At 43.0% G+C, this 17040-nt stretch overlaps 2 protein-coding genes across 6 annotated transcripts in view; both read right to left on the reverse strand.

Annotated features, from left to right (window-relative positions):
• The window catches only part of scn8aa (sodium channel, voltage gated, type VIII, alpha subunit a), a 110260-nt gene extending 106064 nt beyond the window's left edge, over positions 1 to 4196 (reverse strand). For 4 of the 5 annotated variants that reach the window (XM_088330602.1, XM_088330600.1, XM_088330601.1 and 1 more), the window contains exons 1-2: positions 4100 to 4196; positions 1323 to 1660 (exon numbers count right to left, since the gene is read on the reverse strand). In XM_088330602.1, the coding sequence (XP_088186728.1) occupies positions 1323 to 1601 (279 nt within the window). In that variant the 5' untranslated portion in view covers positions 1602 to 1660; positions 4100 to 4196. Of the gene's footprint in view, positions 1 to 1322; positions 1661 to 3767; positions 3832 to 4099 lie in introns of those variants that run through there. The other variant, XM_088330599.1, reaches the window with a different exon arrangement.
• Positions 4197 to 7946: 3750 nt separating this feature from the next.
• The window catches only part of dip2ba (DIP2 acetate--CoA ligase B (putative)a), a 65895-nt gene continuing 56801 nt past the window's right edge, over positions 7947 to 17040 (reverse strand). Inside the window, exon 38 of the mRNA XM_088330606.1 lies at positions 7947 to 15541. Coding sequence (XP_088186732.1) covers positions 15289 to 15541 — 253 coding nt within the window. The 3' untranslated portion in view covers positions 7947 to 15288. The remainder of the gene's footprint in view (positions 15542 to 17040) is intronic.

Raw genomic sequence — 17040 nt, forward strand, 5'->3', positions numbered from 1 at the left:
TTAAATTAAGTTTATTATAATGATGACGTCAGTTTCAAGGAGGAAGACGAGGACGGTTTACTGTGGTTTCTACAAGTACGGTATGTTTTTTTCAACAGTCCCGTTTACTGTGTTGCGAGCGTGTTGCTAGTAGCGTTTTGCTACCCTTCACAGGCACGGTTTGGGATGAAAGTTATAATATTATAATTAAAGCTTTGAAAACTCTCTCGGTGTACCGTCTTTCTTTTTAAATATGTGTAACCGATGTATAATATGTATACCTGTATATTTTTGTAATGTATTTATTTGAGACAGTTATTCTGATATGTTTTGCGAATTAAAAAAGAGGGGCGGAGCAAACGCGGGCTGACGGGAAGTGGGGTAAAGGTGAGTGAGACCTGTTGTCACGGCGGACAATAGTGGATATATATTTTTCCCACCCTTACCTTTGGAAATAAAGACTTTTTTTCCTTGGATTAGTTTCAACGGGTACCCGGACTCTGCCGGTCTCCATCAAACCTTAAGTACCGGTATCATTTTCTGTTCATTTGTTTATTTGCTGTTATTAGTGTCAATAAAATTGTTCAAACCAAAGATCAGTTACAATCGCGGGACCCAAACGGGTTTGGGCTAATTTTGTGATTGTGTTGCATGTTTTAATGTGGGCGCATGCGGCTTGTGTAAGTACAAAATCGGTTTTCCTCTTAAAATGTGGTGGGTGCGGCTTATAATCAGGTGCGCTCTATAGTCCGGAATTTACGGTACTCATCTTCATTCATACAATGTTTGCATTGCGTCGTATGCTACAAGCCACGTGAACTCTTTCCACGATGCTTTTAATGTACGTTTATGTTTTGTAGCGTCATAAATTGTGTTAGCTTCTTTTGAATCTTCTGGGGATGAGGTTTTGGCTTGATTCCTAACCACTTATCTATTTTTCTTGTGTTCTCTGTCTACTTTGGAAAATGATATGCAAATGCAGGACCTTATAACGCTCGGGAAAGTCCGGAAGCACGAAGTTATTCGATGCAGGCTTCCGATCGGCTGCCGAGTACGCAAATTGCAAAACGAACCGAAATTTCCCAACTGAACGAAGATTTCGAAATCGGAATAAAGCAATCGTTTGATTTGAAAGAAAAACCTGTCGGGTTTTTTGTCGGCCACTCGGGCGGAGACGTTTTGTAAGTTTTACGGTATCGATATTGCTAAATTCTAACGGATAAGACACTAGTGGCTGAAGCATGGTTGGTGAGGTACACATTTGCAACATACTTGTTCTATTTCACCAACAAAACCTGGCCCATGAATTGTGACTTCTACAAAAACGCTGACTATTAACTCACTTTCTGAGAATTCAGGTAGAACGGGTCCAGATCCTCCAGTGGTACCGCCACCATTCCCTTAGGGATGTCCCCATAAATGTAGGGCAGGCTCCTGCCAGCCTCCAGGTCACTGTTGGGCTTAGGCTTGTTCTCATCATCGTCGTCACGGTAACTGCTGTCCTGCTTGGGTGGCTTCTTGTTTTTCTCCTCATTAATGCGCTGCTCAAGGGCCGCCAGCGATTCTGCGTTAAACCTCTTGAAGCTGTCAGGTCCTGGCGGTGCAAGTAGGGGTGCAGCCATGTTTTCATCCTGCAACTACGTCGTCTTTAGGTTGTGACCATCCGGGGTAGAAAGACGATCTGTAGGAAGAGAGAAGCAGAGGGCGATTTGAGGTCATTCGAAAAATATTGGTTTTGTTCTTTACTATTCCACCAGACTCATAGCTGATGTGTTTAGGGGCGGCAGTGGCTCAGGAGGTAGAGCGCTCGTCTCGGGAGCAAGAGATCGCAGTTCGAATCCCGGCTCCTCCGTGTTACATGTCAAAGTGTCCTTGGGTAAGACACTGAACCCCTAATGCCCCCAATAAGCAGGTTAGCGCCTTACATGGCTGCACGGACGCTATTGGGAAATGTGAAGCACACTGTAAAGCGCTTCGGGAAGTCTTGACTTGAAAAGCGCTATATAAATGCAGATCATTTCATTTCATTTCATCTCAACCACGTCTGCTCTCCTGTCCCGAATTACAACCTGTTTTGATCTCGACCATGTCTGTTCTCCCGTCCTGAATAATGATCCATTTTTTATCTCGACCACGTCTACTCTCCTCTCCTGGCTTTCGACTTGTTTCCGATCCCGACCACGTTTTTGCTCTTCTGACCTGTTTTTTCCGCTCCCGACACCGTCATCGCTCGCCACGGAAGTGCCACTTCCGCGGTCAGAGCGACCTGCTTCCCACGTTCAGCAATCCCCGGATCGTAAAATGACACTGAACAGTATTATAGTTACAATATAATTAATAATGGGGGGGCGGTTTTTACAAGTTAAAGTATGATATTGGGATAAAAAAACTCATGCCTTTTCATTAGTCATCTGCATCCCTTGCGGTTAGTATTTGGGCTTGATTCCTGTTGGATTTGATGTTATGCAATTGTGGATAACCATTCATGTCCCTATTGGCCAGGGTTGGGTAGGGTTACTTTAACTGGATTACTTTCAATGACTTTTGGATTGCTCCAATACCAAATATGCTAATAAAAGACAAAATAAACTAAATATGAATAAAATTACTACATTTTGCGCAGGCTTGAGGAGTCACAGAATACATGGAACGGCAAAAATGATGTTGGCAAGCTGTTTGGATTTATTTTCATTTTGTTTCTGTCGCATTTTATGTTCGTTTTGCCGGAGATCAAAGAGATCAAAGCTAGGAGAGAAAGCTTACCACGTGTTGTGAGTCATCATTTTATTCATATTTAGTTTCTTTTGTCTTTTATGAGCATATTTGGTATTGGAGTAATCCAAAAGTCATTGAAAGTAATCAAGTTAAAGTAACCCTACCTAACCCTGGATTTTGGTCATGAGATTCTCTCTCTCTCTCTTGTTCTCAGTCTCTCTTTACCACACGCACACACACGAGCTAAAACAATCAAACCTTCTTCCCTATGCAAAAAAAAAATGTTCTTTTTTTAATGGAACATATAAGCTTGCAATAACGAGTTGTCTTTCCCTGTGTGCCCTGCAACTGGCTGGCAACCAGTTCAGGGTGTCCCCTGCCCACTTCCCGATGATAGCTGGGATGGGCTCCAGCACCCCCGCGACCCTACTGAATTCTGCGACCCTACTGAGGATAAGCGGTGCGGCTAATAGGATGAGATGAGATAAGCTTGCAATAGTCTTCCCGGCAAACATGCACGTCTCGCGCGTGCACACAACGCATGCGCGTGGGTGCGAAATTGGGATCGTCAGAAAATAAGGAATCGGGCCTGCTACGGCAGCGGGGGGAGGGGAGGGCATAGGCTTGCACACAATAGTCTCACGCATATACAATTTTTTTGGTTAGCATATGTAAATAGTAGCGACGGTGAGGAGAAACCGAGACGCTTTGTGTCACATTTTGCGAAAATCTGTGCGCAACAGACACGCGAAAGCATCTTGACCGAGGATGGCAGACAGGTTGCTGCTGCAGTGGGGTGCTAGGAAAATAAATAAATAAATCAATAAATAAAAGCAGGAGGAAAAAAAAAACCAACATGCTTCGTCCTATGTGCTTGCAGACTGTGCAAAATTTAGCGAATCGTGCAATAGATTTCGAAACGGCGCATCGGTTTCTCCCCTCTGCGCGCAGCTCTGAAGGGTGTGCACCACACCCGTGAAGCCTCCAAAGGCGAGCAAATCCATCCCCACCGCCTGTTTGAAACAAAAACAAATAGAAAGAGGGGAAAAACGCATGGAAACGGGACTACTCACACGCATCCTGCCATCCAAGGTTGTCCCTCAATGTGAAAATCCCGTTTTAAGATGGAGCCAAACGGTGCGCGTTGTGTGGGGGGCTTCCTCCCCCCCTTCTTCTTTCGAATGCGTCCTACTTTAACGCCTTAAGATCATCACTTGACATTTTCGACGATAGTGAAGACACACGTTGAGCTTTTTTTTTTTTCAAAGTGATGGGCGGAGGGCTTTAGCTCTGCGACATTCACGCAAGAGAACCCACCCCCCCCATGCGCCCCCACCTCCGTGGAAAACGCGCGTCCTTCTCGCCTTTTTTCCGCGCATGCACATGCAAAGTCAGGTGCGCTCACCTTAAAAAATGGTCACGATGGAGTCCTGGCGGGGATTCACGAGCGCGGGTAGTCCGGGAAAGACAGCGGTTGTCGCCATATTGCCGTTGCCGTCTCCCCCCCTACCTGCACCCCCCCACCTCAGAGAGACCGGCTTCCCTGCATAATTGATGCCTCGTCACCATCATGCGAGGGAGCGTGGCCCAATGTCTCACGGTCCAATCCTAAAGGTCATTTAGCCCCCCTAAAACCCTCATACACGCGTGGATGTTTTACGTGGGGTGGAGGAAAGTCAACGTGGGGATGCTGAGAGCATCACCTGCACATATGTGCTCAAAAAACACGTCATGGCTATCGATTGCCACTCAAAGAGCTGTATAAAATCATTTTGTGTACAAGGAGCAGATAAAAATCCCCTCAGTTTTGTCCATTCAACAACCCGGAACACCAAAAAACACATAACGGTTGAAATGAAATCAAAACGTAATCAATAATAAAACAAATACAAATCTCATCTCATTAGCTGCGCCGCTTTATCCTCAGTAGGGTCGCGGGGGTGCTGGAGCCCATCCCAGCAATCATCGGGCAGTGGGCAGGGGACACCCTGAACTGGTTGCCAGCCAATCGCAGGGCACACAGGGACAGACAACTCGCTCACTCATTCACACCTAGGGACAATTTGGACCGGCCAATCCACCTGAAATGCATGTCTTTGGAATGTGGGAGGAAACCGGAGTGCCCGGAGGAAACCCACGCAAGCACGGGGAGAACATACAAACTCCGCACAGTAAGGTAGCTGGATTTGAACCCACACAGGAGGTTCCCAAGACCTTAGAACTGTGCCGCACACGCACCAACCACTGCGCCGCCCCACAAATACAAATAAAAAATAAAAAGACTCATGGCAGGGCCCAAACTATAAATTCCGAACTATAGAGCGCACCTGATTATAAACCGCACCCACCACATTTTAAGAGGAAAACAGATTTTGTACTTACACAAGCCGCACCTGTATATAAGCCGCACGCGCCCACATTAAAAAATGTAACACAAAGACAAAATTAACCCAAACCCGACTTCAAGTCCCGCGATTGAAACTAAACGTCCTTCATTAAAGTCCACAGTTCAAAAATCACAGCCGGCAAAATGAACGGAAAATGATACCTACCTACCCGGTCGTCTTCAAAATTTTAAATATTTTATTCTCCATTTTTGTGTCATTTTCAAGACATTCCCTATCGAAGTAGATGAGCCTGCCTCAAGTCCCTTTCCTCACATGGTTTTCGTAAATTCCAGACTATAAGCCGCTACATTTTTCCCTAACTTTCAACGCTGCGGCTTATTCAGTGATGCGGCCAATTTATGTAATTTTTCTAACGGCCGCTAGCGGCGCTCGAGTGTTGCTACCATTAACTTCCCTGTTAAAGCTATATTATTATTATTAAAGCTTTGAAAACTCTCGGTGTACCGTCTTTCTTTGTAAATATGTGTAACCCATGTATAATATGTATTTGCAACTGTATATTTTTGTAATGTATTTATTTTAGACACTTATTCTGATATGTTTTGCACGGGCAAATGAAAAAGGAGGGGCCGAACAAACGCGGGGTGACCGGAAGTAGGGACCGGTAAAGGTGAGGAACAGACAGACCTGTTTGTGAACGCGGCGGACAATAGTGGATATATATTTTTCCCACCCTTACCTTTGGAAATATACACTTTTTTCCTTGGATTACTTTCAACGGGACCCGGACTCTGCAGGTCTGCATCAAACCTTAAGTACCGGTATCATTTTCCATTCATTTTGCCGGCTGTGATTTTTGGACTGTGGACTTTAATGAAGGACATTTAGTTTCATTGCTGTTAAAATTGTCGAGAAAAATTGTTTAAACCTCACATTGTTTATTTGCTGTTAATAGTGTCAATAAAATTGTTCAAACCAAAAAATTTAGTTTCAATCGCGGGACTTAAAGTCAGGTTTGGGTTAATGTTGTGTTTGCGTTACATTTTTTAATGTGTGCGCATGCGGCTTATATACAGGTGCGGCTCGTGTAAGTACAAAATCGGTTTTCCTCTTAAAATGTAGTGGGTCCGGCTTATAATCAGGTGCGCTCTATAGTCTGGAATTTACGGTACTGTTGCTTGCTAGATGGCTAATTGAACAGTGAGAAAAATGAAACTTTTGAAACATAAAAGAACAATGATTTATAGTAAAATCAAGGGAGTATATCAGGGGAGGCAATCTTGTGACCAGACTTCCCGGCACTAAAGTGAGGGACTTGATTTTGGCCCAACCCAATGCCTTATATTCCAAACCCAAAGGTCATTTAGCCCCCCTAAACCCTTATACACGTGTGCATGTCTTTGGTGGGGTTGAGGAAATTGATTGCACGGATGCCGAGAGCAAATCACCTGCACACTTGCGCAAAGAACATGAAGAATGTCACGGAAAATGGCTGGCAGTCAACTGACAATCATGTTGGTCAGTCGAGGGTGTGTTTTATGGACAAAGGTTTCAGATCACCCATTTTACAGCTTGAATAGTTTAAGGCATGGGCGTAACCATTCAAAAATTGTAGCATTTTTTAAAGTCTTTTTTCCACAATAAAGGACAGGATATGCTTAAATAAGATGAAAAACTGTCACAGTTGCCATGGCGACCAATTGGCCCCGCCCGTGTGGCGCCAGCTGCAGCTCTTTGACGGATTGGCTTTCTGTCTGTTTAAGCTCAGTGCTCTCTTGTTTCCTTTGTTAGCCCGTCAAACGAACCTCTGCCGCACAAGACGTGGTTTCTGACTCGGTCCCGTTTTCCTGTTGGTATTTCCAGTCCAGTATTGTTCCCGTTCATTTTTGTCCTGTTTAATTTCGGGTTACAGTTTTGTTACCGTTTTTGTCCCGTTTGTTATTTTCTCCAGTTTTTGTTCCCGTCTAGTTTCTCTTGATTATTTTCGATATCCTGATTCGTTATCTATCTTGTCTGTCCCTTCCTGTCCGATATAAACCAGTCTGTCCGGTATCAACTCAGGCAATCTGGCTTCCCGTCTTTCCACGCCAGACCAGCTGCCTAACGTGCATGACTCCCCATTTTCCGTAAAATAAAGGCTTGCGTAAGACAGTCACGCGATTGGGTCCTGATCCTGTTCTTGACAAGAGTCAAAAAGTGGGATAATGACTGGTATTAAAAACAAAGCATCATTTTTTTTATTATTGAACATGAACCACATTCAATAAAACCATTAGTTTCTTCCTTTTTTTAGTTATGACAGTTTTGAAGAAATCACACGATTATTCAAACGTCTGCAGTTCATCGAAGTGAGGAAGTCTTAAGGTAAGCAAAGTGGGCCCCTTGGCTACCTCAAGACCAGGGTTGGGTAGTTACTTTAACTGGATTACTTTTAATGACTTTTGGATGACTCCAATACCAAATATGCTAATAAAAGACAAAAGAAACTAAATATGAATCAAATGATGACTCACAACACGTGGTAAGCTTTCTCTCCTGGCTTTGATCTCCGGGAAAACAAACATAAAATGCGACGGAAACAAAATGAAAACAAATCCAAACAGCTTGCCAACATCATTTTTGCCGTTCCATGTATTCCGTTACTCCCCAAGCCTGCACAAAATTTAGTAATAGTATTTATATTTAGTTTCTTTTGTCTTATATTAGCATATTTGCTATTGGAGTAATCCAAAAGTAATTGAAAGTAATTCAGTTAAAGTAACCCTACCCAACCCTGCTCATGACACCACAATCACATGCATATCCATGAAAAAAGACCAGTCTGTGCTTTACAGAGATGGAATGAAGATAATCCATCATTTTAAAAAGTGATGTCCAATTGAATAGCACCGATAAAGGCAAACGTTAAATTATAAAATTTTATTAAAAACTTGTAAGAGTTACAACAGAAGAAAATTACAAAGTGGCTCAAATGCTTCAGTGGTCCATGAGTGCTTGTTGCATAGATGTCACTCAATGCAGCGTGAAGTCGGTCACACCAACAAAAACGGCAACGAAAACCCCACGAGTGATTCGATTCCGAGTCGACGGAAAAGCTTCGGTTACAGTGGCGGCGACGTATACGATTAAACCGATTCGAAAACCTTTTCAAACAGGTTGCAATTTCCTGGCATTAAAAAAACAATTTCCATAAAAAGCTCACACACTCGGATGCACACGCGACAGTTTCGGGGAAAAGTGCATGGTGTTCCAGCCGGAATCCTCTCGTGGAAGTCAGATGTTTTTTGTTTTTGCAAATGAAAGTTAAAAAAAAAAACACGGAAGTCAAGTATGAAAGATCAGTCGAGTCGCATAGACTTTTTTGCATGTACACGATAAGAACACCAACGTTGACAGTACAGTGGGACCTCGGTTTTCGAACGCCTCAGTTCGAACAAATCGGTTCTCGACCCAAAATTTCGAGAAATTCTTACTTCGCTTTTCGTTCAAAAAAATCGGAGTTCGAACGCTGGTCCGCTAGGGGCGATGCTGAGCGGCGTACGGGTGTAGATTGACCCCACCCCTCGTGAACTGTTGTCACGTGACCGCGCACTTCTTTTTGCTTTCGTTTTTAATATCGGTGAACGGAGTGTTTTAACCCCTAAATATGCCTCCGAAGAAAGTTAGTGCGAGCAGCAAAGTTGCTACAGGTGAAAAAAGAAGAGTAGTGCGTACAACTATTGCATTTAAGAAAGAAATAATAGCAAAATATGGAGATGTGCGAGTTTTCCTTCTTTCGAGGGAATAGAGCATGGCTTCTGCAGACCACCACAAAGGTAAGAAATCCTATTCATAAATCTTTTCTTTATCCTTTAACCGCTCACCACTTGTTGTGGAGACCCCGGTGCTAAATGACGTGTAAACGACCTGATTTTTTAATTTTTACACGTTCATGTTAGCGTAATCTTTCGTACGGAAGATTACGCTAACGCGAACGTTCGATTAGCCTGGGTTAGCTTCATGTTTGCGTTCATGGTAAGCCTTCAAGGATTTGGAACAGATCAAAATGATTTTACATTACTTTTAATGGCAAAAACGATTTTCGGTGATGGACCAAATCGGCTTTCGAACAGGGTTCTGGAACAAATTATGGTCGAGAACCGAGGTTCCACTGTATTTGACCTAAAATACAGAATACACATTACATCCTAAACCTCACCTATCCCCCTACGACTGTTACTATTTCTTACAACTAGCACTCTGCTGATTCTACCTACCTTGTTTTCAGTGTTAGACATTCAGTAAGCGTTCCGTATTAGGGAATACGATGAACACCGTGGTTCCAGGAGCTTCTCGTGAAACGTTCAAAGGGATCCAATAAGGCAAAAAAGTTGTGTCTTCGCTAACCGAAATCTTCATGTTACCACCCCGTCCTTCATGGTAGCACAAAGGAACTTTTTATGAATAAGGCCCCGACCCTGTTCTCTTACAATTCTCTAGCGGCGATAGAGAAGCTTTCACCTAACGTCACAAAACAGTACGATTCGACAACATACTGTTGGAAAGTAAGTCACTCTCATCTGCTCTCCCCCAAAAAAGAAAAGATTTGAGCGTACTACCAGTGTCTGAAACTCATGACAAAAAGTTAACGGGCACCAGGGCAGACAAATCTGAAAGGTTGCCTGCCCAGCCATGAAGTGGCCTGCCCCATTTTTCACAACTTGAAACACAATAAGACGACTTAACGCAAAAGAAAAAACGATGTTGCAAAGTATTAAACAATATATAACAGAACAACACTTTAAAACTAAGTTTATCATAAATCTACTTATAACATTCATTGCATGTATATGACATCGCTGTTTTCCGTCAGCCATCATTATATCCCAATATTTACTCATCTTTATTCATGCAATGTTTGCGTTGCGTCGTCTGCTACAAGCCATGTGAACTCCTCTTTCCACTCTGCTATTAATGTACGGTTATGTTTTGGAGCGTCATCAATTTTGTTAGCTTCTTTTGAATCTTCTGAGGCTGAGGTTTTGGCTTGATTCCTAGCCACTTCTCCATTTTTCTTGTGTTCTCTGTGCGTCGACTTTGGAAAAAGATCTTATAACGCTCGGGAAAGTCCGGAAGCACGAAATTATTCGATGCAGGCTTCTGATTGGCTGCCGAGTATGCAAATTGCCAAACAAACCGAATTTTCCAAAACGGCCGAAGATTTCGAAATCAGGATAAAGCAACGTTTGATTTGAAAAAAGAAAATAAAATAAAAAATATAATAAAAACGAAATACAGTGGGACCTCGCTACTTCGCGGTTTCAGAGCTTCGCGGTCTGTAATGGTAATTTTTTTATTTTTTTTTAAAGGGGCGTCGCTACTTTGCAGATTTTCACTTATCGAGGGTGGTTTTGGTCCCCATTAACCGCGATAACCGAGGTCTTACTGTATATATTTTTTTTTCCTTGGAAAAGTTGTCGGCCACCCGGGCGGAGACGTTTTGTAAGTTGTACACCCGACGTAAAAGATGCACACCCTGATGTTATTTCAGACACTGGTACTACGTTTACTTTGTAATGCTGGCAATTATGCCAAGCAAGTTGTAACTCTATTTTTTCTTTTCAGTACACCAACTTCATGTAACAATACACACGTTTCTCGGGATATGTAGTCATGTGCAGTGTTATGGAAAACTATTCGACACAACATTCTCACATTTCTGCATAAAATCACTATCGAATAGGATCTGATCTTTGTCAGGTGAAAAAAACGCGAGAGTATGGCGACTGGCTTGTAGGGTGCTGTTGTTCCTCCAATGACATCACCGATCAGGGTGACAAAGATCTCACATGCCGTCCTCAAAAAACATCTCAGAAAATAATTGGAATATGCAGATGAAATATATAAAGGTTTTATGCAAAAACATGAATTTTGCTCCCTAATTTTGATTTTTAAGATTTTGAGAACAGGTTCAAGTCCATTTAGGCAGAAAGTTCAGTTACATATTGCTCCCCCTCCGGTCATAGTTTGCAGGGTATCCTCATTACAATACGAAAAATTATAAATGTTTGTAAGTCAGCAGCCTTTTAGCTGACAACAGACATTTGGCAGGATGTTATGAGATGATGTTGATACAAGAAATCACAAGTTGTTGACTAAGCAAGCCGATTCAGAGAAAAAATACTTTCAATTCCAAGAAAAACATCAAGTGATCTTGTTGAACATAGTATAAAAAGCCCAGCGTCTCTCGGACGAATTTGGAACGTAGCTTGAACGTTGCTGAATGAATATTGCAATAAAGGACGTTCCCTTTCCGCCATATTTCTGTCTCTGCGTATATTTTGGGGCGCCGCCCAACGACGTCCTCTCCAAAAGAGGCAGACACTGTATTTTCATTTGTAGGATTATCACAAAGATCAGATAATATTTGATGGTGATTTACTGCAGAAATGTGAGCATTTCTGAAAAGTTTCGATACATTTTCATACCACTGTATTTCAAGGCAATTAGATCCGATGCTTGCTTTCAAGAGTCCAGTTGTTTGCCTGCTCTAAAATGCACCATAAGAAAAAAATAAAGACACTATTGTGATATGATCAGAATAATGTAAAACATCTAACGTTGTGAAATGAACTATCATGTAACTATTTGAGTGATGGCCCGAAAGCCTTGGTTCCAAAGACTGAATATACCTAGCTTGACTGAACTCTACCCGATCCAATCGAGCTGTACCCCAAAAACATCTTTCTTCACCGTAGTCACAGTCCCTTCTCTGCTCTGGTTACTTGCAAGTGGACCCTCAAGAGCCCTCACACAAACAGTAAAAACAATAGCGTAGAACCGCACGTGAAAGCTGCCTAACTCTTAAACCAACAACCATTTGACACTAACAAACTATCTGCAAGCTCCATTTGAAATTGTGAAAACGAACTCACTCTGCCTCATTAATACAGTGAAAAAGCTGTGAAGAGTCCGATCCAAATTCACCGACATCGACAGCTGTAAATAGCGTCCGTTAAATTGAACCACCTTAAATTATATTTATATTTCCGGTCTTCAATTCCTTTTTTTCCCTTCTCCAAAACGTATTTTTTAGCAGCACCTTTTAACGGACGATTGTGACGCCTTAGTTCTAATATTGCATAACGCCATCCCCAAAGTTTCGACGACTGTTCAACCACATTGAAGCCAAAGTCGTTTCACCAGTGGATTTTGGAGAAAAATTCTAAAAGTCAAAGTTTAAGTGTATGCTAAATGGTTACTGAAAAGCTCCCCTCAAAAGTCAATGCGTTGGAGGGGTTTTTGAAGAGTCTAATGTCGGCTGCACGTGCCACATGCGCGGGTCACTTTTAGAAAAATGTGATTGCAATGCTTCCCCCACCAGGAAAACACAAATGATCCTTTTGTTTTTTAAAGAAAATATCTGCTTCCTATCTGCCGTGGTATCATTCTGTACTTAAACATTTCAATGAAGCGACAACAGAGCAGATCAAGTGTTAGAATTTTACACTACCGTTCTTAAGTTTGGGGTCGCTTAGAAATGTCCTTATTTCTAAAGAAAAAAGACTTTTTTCTATGAACTTTAAGCTAAACAGAAATACACATTGTTGGCATGGCAATCTACTATTTTAGTTTTAATGCAAGTGTGTTCACGTGATGGAGTGGGCATGACGTTAGAAATCAGGTTGCATGGACAAGTGCTGGAAGAAGTTGAAAGCTTTAGGTACTTGGGTTGTGATGTGGCTGCAGTTGGTGGAATGGAGAGCGAGGTATTGCACAGAGTGAATCAAGGAAGCAAGGTTTTAGGTGATCCGAGGAGAGTGATGAACAACAAGAGTATGAGTATGGATTTTAAGAGGGGACTGTATGGGGGTGTGATTGTGCCGACTGTGTTGTATGGTGCAGAGACTTGGAGCCTGAACGCAGATTTAAGAAGGAAATTGAATGTTTTTGAGATGAAGTGTTTGAGGACTATGTTAGGAGTGACAAGATTGGATAAATTGAGAAATGAAATTGTGAGAGACAGAACTGGAGTAGTCGTGGAACTGAGCAAGCGTGTTGATAAGAGAGTACTCGGTTGGTTTGGACACATGGAGAGGATGGATGAGGAGCGAATGTTGAAGAGGATCTACAGAGCAGAAGTCAATGGAAGGAGACCAAGAGGAAGGCCGCGATTGACGTGGATGGATGGTGTTATGAGTGTACAGCAGGAAAGAGGTCTAAATATAATGGAAGCTAGAGCTCTTGTTGGTGATAGAAAGGAGTAGAGAGGTGTTGTGAAAGGATAGTGGGATTGTGGACGCGTTCTTAAGGATGGGCTGGGAACCCGTATGATGCGGCAGGGGTAAACCAGTGAAAGCTGTTGGGCCCTGCTGTTGAACAAAAGAGTGTTTTGTCACCCTGACTCGAGTGACAAGGCCGCTTTCTGGTGTCCCGTTTCATCTGGAGGGACGAAAGCATGACCAACTTAGGTGCCGAGGTGCCTAACTTGTTTGGGCAATTGGGTTGGCCGTGGTCCAAATTTTTTTGTGTTTGTTTTTTCCCTTTCATTTTCTTTGTTATTGTATGTGTTTGTCTTGCTGTCGGTCACCCCTCTTGAGGGATATGACCATGGTAGATAGATAGATAGATAGATAGATAGATAGATAGATAGATAGATAGATAGATAGATAGATAGATAGAGAGATAGATAGATAGTGTGTACTACTCCCTTCAGAGAACAGCACAAACAGGCTTCAACCAGAATAGGCACTGCTGCACAACCAAGCAAGAGGCCAAGTACATTAGAGTCTCTACTTTGAGAAATAGACATGTTACAGGTCCTCAACTAACTGCGGTCCGTCGTGGTGAAGAGGGAGCTCTCGATCTACCGGTAGATCTATGTTCCAACCCTCACCTATGGTCATGAACTGTGGGTTATGATCGAAACAACACGATCCCGGATAAGAGTGGCCGAAATGAGTTTCCTCCACAGGGTGTCTGGGTTCTCCCTTAGAGATAAGGTGAGAAGCTCAGTCATCCGGGAGGGACTCTGTGTAGAGCCACTGCTCCTCCGCATGGAGAGGAGCCAGTTGAGGTGGCTCAAGCATTTGATAAGGATGCCTTCCGGACGCCTCCCTTGGAAGGTGTTCCGGGCACGTCCCACCGGCAGGAGGCCCCGGGGGCGACCCAGGACACGCTGGAGAGACTATGTCTCTGGGCTGGCCTGGGAACGCCTCGGGATCCCATTGGATGAGCTGGAGGAGGTGGCTGAGATGAGGACGTCTGGGCTTCATTTTAAGGCTGATGCCGCCGCGACCCGACCCCGATAAGCGGAAGACAATGGATGGATGGATGGAGGTCCTCAACTAGCAGCTTGTTTAAACAGGACCAGTGTCAACATCTACAGTGAGGAGATGAGCCCAAGATCCTGGGCTTCAAGGCAGAGTGTCTAAGTAAAAGCAATAACTGAGAATGACCAACAAAAGAGATGAATATGGGGAGAAAGAACACATACATAGGACAATTCATTTGAAAATGTGATTTTTTTTCTTCACAGAAATAACAAAATTATCTGGGTGACCCCAAACTTTTGAACGGTAGTGTACATGACTGGGGTGACGAAAGCATGGCACTTTCGCGTCATTATTTGACATCAGGAAGTTATTCTAAATCAGAAGTGGGGGCAATTTGTCCATTTCCAAGGCATTTATTTTAGCGATATCGGTTTGAGTGTAGGTATGACGCATCCGGTACACCGAGGGCATTTTTGTGTGCAAGATTTGTGCAAAAGTTCCCTCAGTTTGTGCTATCAAACGAAACCCTGCTCAATCACAAATTAAATCATGCATTAGCTAACGCCAGGCTGCAGAAGATCTTTCAGATAACAGATCACTCAGCCCTCACCTTAACTCTCCTCTCAATCAAGTGCAATTTTAACTTGCACTGCAATTGTGTCTCTGGACCCCCCAATTGTTGGGCACTTGTTAACACTAAAGCCGAGGTTTTTCCTCACATTGAGGCAGGCCAGACAAAAAAGTGGACTTAAAGTGCAAGGAGGAGGACAAAAGTTACCCCTCTTCTCTGTAATTCAGGTCACCGTGCCGGCTTATGACTGAGAAGTGAGGGTCCTTTGCAAGGGCGGTAACCAGAAAAGATAAAATTCCTGGCAGAATTTTTACCTAGGAAGCAATGAACGGATGGAAATATGCAAGCAACAGAAAACAAAGACCGAAAAGTGAGACAAAGGAAGCACCACTTTGACCAATCAAAATATCCTTCTCTCCTATCACATGTTGTAGGCCACGTAGATGGGGTCCAGTTGGTCGGCGAGGAAGGAATCCCGCAGGTGCATCCGCTGTTTTTCCCCTCGGGAATTAATGGGGATCACGCCCGGGTCCACGATGACCACCACGCCTACAATGAGGTGGTGCTCCTCCAAAACCACGTTGGTGACGAGGGGAACCAGGTCCAGAGCCTCCTGCTCGGAGCCACCCAGCTCGGCCACGACCACCAATAAGTTGGTCCACGTGAACACGGCGCTGCAAAGAACACACGCGACTGTCATAAATAATCGGAGACAACTTGAATTGCTTGCCATATGGGGCAAAGTGGACACCACACTGAACACTAGGAGTGGACGGATCAATCTGAATATTGATATTATCAATACTACGCAAGTACTTGTATCCAATCAAAACTATTGTCCTGGGATCGAAACTTTGCTCCTTCACCAATTTCCGCAAAGCGCTGCTTCTCTCTAGAGATAGCGCAGCCCTTCTCTCTCTCACCCAGTGCATTAAACCACTTTAAGTGTATGCCTGAGAGTGTAACTGAGAGGCACATCTTGCTACCTGGCTTGCTGCTGCATCCTTTGTGCCTGACAGGAGTCAAGTCAAGTCATGTTTATTTGCATTACCCTTAATCAAAGAGTCTCAAAGGGCTGCACAGATCAAAAACTATTGCAAACTACGGACTATTATGACACCATCCCCTGATCTAAGACCTACTAAGCTGTAGGGGCGCTACGGAATCCAGGACACTAGCCAGGGTGGCATTAAACTTAGTCAATAGAGCTTTTATATAAAGGAAACAATGTAACTACTCCCGAAAGAAGATCAGAGAGCTCAGAAACTATGCCAGTGCTTATATTGCGTCCACTAAATCCTTTAGTTTTTTTAACACAACATTTAGCCAAAACCTCAAATGTAACTAAATAATGATAGTACACGGTAACACCGTCACATTTTAGGTTGAAACTTAGAGTCAGAACCAAGTCTAGCGTGTTTCTATCTTTATGAGTCGGCGAATCAGTTGATTGAAACCAAATGTATCAATTAGGAACCGAAACGCAACAGTAAGTGAACTGAGTGGGGAAGTTCATATGAATGTTAAAGTCCCCCATAATTATTAATTTGTCTGCATAGGTTACTAGGTCAGACAACAGTTAAGAGAATTCATCTAAGAAAACAGAGTACAGGAGGGCAAAATATATGCACACTCCCCTACCAGGAGCGAAAAATGACAAACAGGAAGTGCGGCATGGAGCGGACTTTTTCTCAACTACAGAAAAGGAAAATGCCATGTGTAATTTGTGTGGTATGGTGTACTGTACTGTGGCAACACCGTAAATTTGCATTAACACACCAGAAGAGCTCACCCTGCAGAGAGCTCACCAAAATGTCAACATGTTACTGTTTGTTACATCGATGCTCTATAGTTTGGTTCTCTTGACTTTTGTTCTGAAACAATAGAAATATTTCTATTTTTTATACTGTTGAGGTTTACAATGCAGTCGATTGAAAAAATAAAATATTTGAAGTGCCTCAAATAGTTATGCCGTTTATTATAATGATAAAACAACTCAAGGGAGAATGATTCGATAATTCTATACTCATGACATTTCTAAGCAACCTGATCTGGATCGGGCTAGCAGTAGAGAATAATTCACCTGAATAACTGAGCCAGACTAAATATAAACAGCTTTCATGCAACCCACTTGAGGCTTAATTCAGCCAATATAATCAACATCTCCTATCTC

This window comes from Urocampus carinirostris, chromosome 3, assembly GCF_059441175.1.
Source record: "Urocampus carinirostris isolate Australia breed hairy pipefish chromosome 3, RoL_Ucar_1.0, whole genome shotgun sequence".
NCBI classification, from domain to species: domain Eukaryota; kingdom Metazoa; phylum Chordata; class Actinopteri; order Syngnathiformes; family Syngnathidae; genus Urocampus; species Urocampus carinirostris.